At 48.3% G+C, this 2,899-nt stretch overlaps 1 protein-coding gene across 1 annotated transcript; it reads left to right on the top strand.

Annotated features, from left to right (window-relative positions):
- The first annotated feature begins 511 nt into the window (after window positions 1-511).
- Window positions 512-2,672, top strand: kcnk15 (potassium channel, subfamily K, member 15). Its single transcript, XM_050065132.1, has 2 exons — window positions 512-962; window positions 1,147-2,672. Exons 1-2 carry the CDS (start codon window positions 680-682, stop codon window positions 2,154-2,156), a joined length of 1,293 nt encoding a protein of 430 aa, XP_049921089.1. The 5' UTR covers window positions 512-679; the 3' UTR covers window positions 2,157-2,672.
- Window positions 2,673-2,899: the final 227 nt, after the last annotated feature.

Raw genomic sequence — 2,899 nt, 5'->3', positions numbered from 1 at the left:
AGGAGGAGGGTTTTTATTTTATTTTATTTTATTTTTTGAGATGTCTTTACAAGGCCAACACAATCCATTTTTTAACCCTTTGGTATTTTGTGCAAATGAACGCAAAGAAAACATTTTTTAGTGTCAGCCTCTGGATGTCTCCTCCTTGGCTGCGCAGTTTCGAGGCCAGTTGAGATGTGGACCCTGCTGGTCTCTGTCCGCGGTGCTGAACCCCCCTCCTCATGTCAGATTGGTATCTGCCGGGTCGAGTCGGGACTTCACTTGTTGCACACAGCTGTGATAAGAAGACTGAGCATCAGTGCCAAAGCTTAGGCTACTATGTGTCTTATTCATACATCACATTACATTACACACAGCTTTTTATTTGGGTCCGCTGTGCGCATGCGAGGAGGCGAGCTGAGGACTTGCTTAAACAGATGACGGTGTGGAGAGCATCGATCGCTCTCAACACACACAGCAGGATATGCGCCTCTTTTTTTTTTCTTTTCTTTTTTTTTTTTACATAAACAAGACATCTGAAGCTGCTAACACAGATTTCCTGGTTTTATCTTCCCACACGCCTCTCCTGCTACTACGTCTCACGCAACAGGCTCCAACACCAATGTGGAGTCTACGCTGAGGAAGACTACCACCTGTAACTGTGCCTGTCTGCTCCCACACTTTGACGCCGACGCCGAGGATGAAGAAGCAAAACGTCCGGACCCTGTCGCTCATCCTCTGCATGTTCTCCTACTTGCTGGTCGGCGCCGCGGTGTTTGACGCGCTGGAGTCCGAGACGGAGAGCTCCCGCAGGCGCATCTTGGAGCAGAAGCGCAGCGAGATGAAGAAGAAGTACCGCTTCTCCGAGGACGACTACCGCGAAATCGAGCGAGTGGTGCTGCAAGCTGAGCCCCATCGCGCCGGGAGACAGTGGAAATTTGCTGGCTCTTTCTACTTTGCCATCACAGTCATCACCACCATTGGTAAGTTGATGCAATGCTTCTATCTTTAGAGATTGTGGATGATTAACTCTGCTGCTATTTACAGAGGAGCATTTTATTTACTGCTACATCATTTGACTGCAGACTAATTAAAATAAAAATACAACTGATCCCTGCTGTGTTGCTACACTACAGCCACCTCTCATTTCCCTCTCTCTGCATTAAGGTTATGGACATGCAGCACCAGGCACAGACGCAGGAAAGGTCTTCTGCATGTTCTACGCTGTGCTGGGAATCCCTCTCACCCTGGTCATGTTCCAGAGCCTGGGTGAAAGGATGAACACATTTGTGCGCTATCTCCTACACAAAGCGAAGCAGTGTCTGGGCTGTCGACGCACTGAGGTGTCCATGGAGAACATGGTCCTGGTGGGCTTCCTGTCCTGCATTGGGACACTGTGCGTCGGGGCCACAGCCTTCGCTCACTTCGAGGGATGGAGCTTCTTCCACGCATACTACTACTGCTTCATCACGCTCACCACCATCGGCTTCGGGGACTTTGTGGCCCTGCAGAAAAAGGAGGACCTCCAGGAGAAAACGCCCTACGTGGCGTTCAGCTTCATGTATATCCTGGTGGGGCTGACCGTCATCGGGGCCTTCCTGAACCTGGTGGTGCTTCGCTTCCTCACCATGAACACTGAGGATGAGAGGAGGGATGCTCAAGAGAGGGCGTCACTGAAGAGGGACAGAGGCCTTTTGGATGGGACTGTGGGCCTCCATGGTGTGGGGGACCAGAGCAGAGGCAGCCACAGGGACAGGAACAGGAGCAACGCGGTGCACAGTCGCAGCCACAGTACGCTCTTCCTCCCGATGGAGGAAGGAACCAGCCGCACCAACCTCATCGCTTCCCCGGCGGAGGATCAGGAGAGACGAGAAAGCCCCTGCAGACACAGGCTGCATTTTCAGATCAAGGCGGGCAGACGCAGGCCGGACTCGAGCCTCAGCTCCCTCTGCTCCTGTGTGTGCTACCGTCTGGGGATCTGTGATAGCCCTCTTATGTCCCACAGTGAACACCACGGCTGCCATATCAACTCTGTATACTACAACTCAGTCTCCTATAAGATCCAGAGCTGCTCACCGGGTTCCAGGGACAACACTGGACTCTCCTCCCCAGGAAGCACGCTCTCTCCTGGGCAAAGCTTCCGGGAATTCCCTCGGTCGAGGAGAAAGTCAGTGTAAGGAGCAATATAGTGAAGGAGAGTGTTTGCACAGACTGTAGACGGTATTTTCAGTGACACTGTATTTTGTGTTACACCTTTTTTGTGCATGTCAGAAGACACTGATTCTGCTAAACGAATAAGTTGTCTGTTGTGGCTATTGAAGATCATTTTATTTGTTAAAGGTCCAGTGTGTAGGATTTAGGGGGATATACTGGCAGACATGGAATATGATAAGTATGTTTCCTTTAGTGTATAATCACTTGAAAATATTAATTAACGTGCTTTTGTTACCTTAGAATGAGCTGTTTACATCTACATAGGTTGTAGACCATCATCCATTTTTTGCCATGTTTCTACAGTAGCCTAGAATGCACAAACCAAACACTGGCTCTAGATAGGGACATTAGCGTTTATTGCATTTTCACATTTTTTCACGAGTGTTGAAAAAACACTAACTTTTTTTAATTTTTGGTTTGTTTGTTTTTGGGACACCGTGTCAAGTTCTGCCTGTTACATGCATTGTCTTCCTTCAAAATACACTTCCGTTCTCACAAAAAATGTAACGTTTACTAGTCTCTGTCAAAATAAACGCACTACGTCGGTACAACGCAAATTAACTTTTTTTTCCTTCAACAAACACGTGGTTGGGTTTAGGCAACAAAAACACGTGGTTAGGTTTAGGCAACAAAAACACGTGGTTAGGTTTAGGCAACAAAAACACATGGTTAGGTTTAGGCAACAAAAACACGTGGTTAGGTTTAG

Source organism: Epinephelus moara, chromosome 16 (genome assembly GCF_006386435.1).
Source record: "Epinephelus moara isolate mb chromosome 16, YSFRI_EMoa_1.0, whole genome shotgun sequence".
Classification (NCBI taxonomy): Eukaryota; Metazoa; Chordata; class Actinopteri; order Perciformes; family Serranidae; genus Epinephelus; species Epinephelus moara.
This window is presented reverse-complemented; position numbering and strand designations above follow the sequence as displayed.

Excerpts from the sequence above, each read along its gene's own strand:
- kcnk15 (XM_050065132.1), top strand. The coding sequence starts at position 680 with ATGAAGAAGCAAAACGTCCGGACCCTGTCGCTCATCCTCTGCATGTTC. Across the intron at positions 963-1,146 it reads CACAGTCATCACCACCATTG|GTTATGGACATGCAGCACCA; the intron begins GTAAGTTGATGC and ends CTCTGCATTAAG.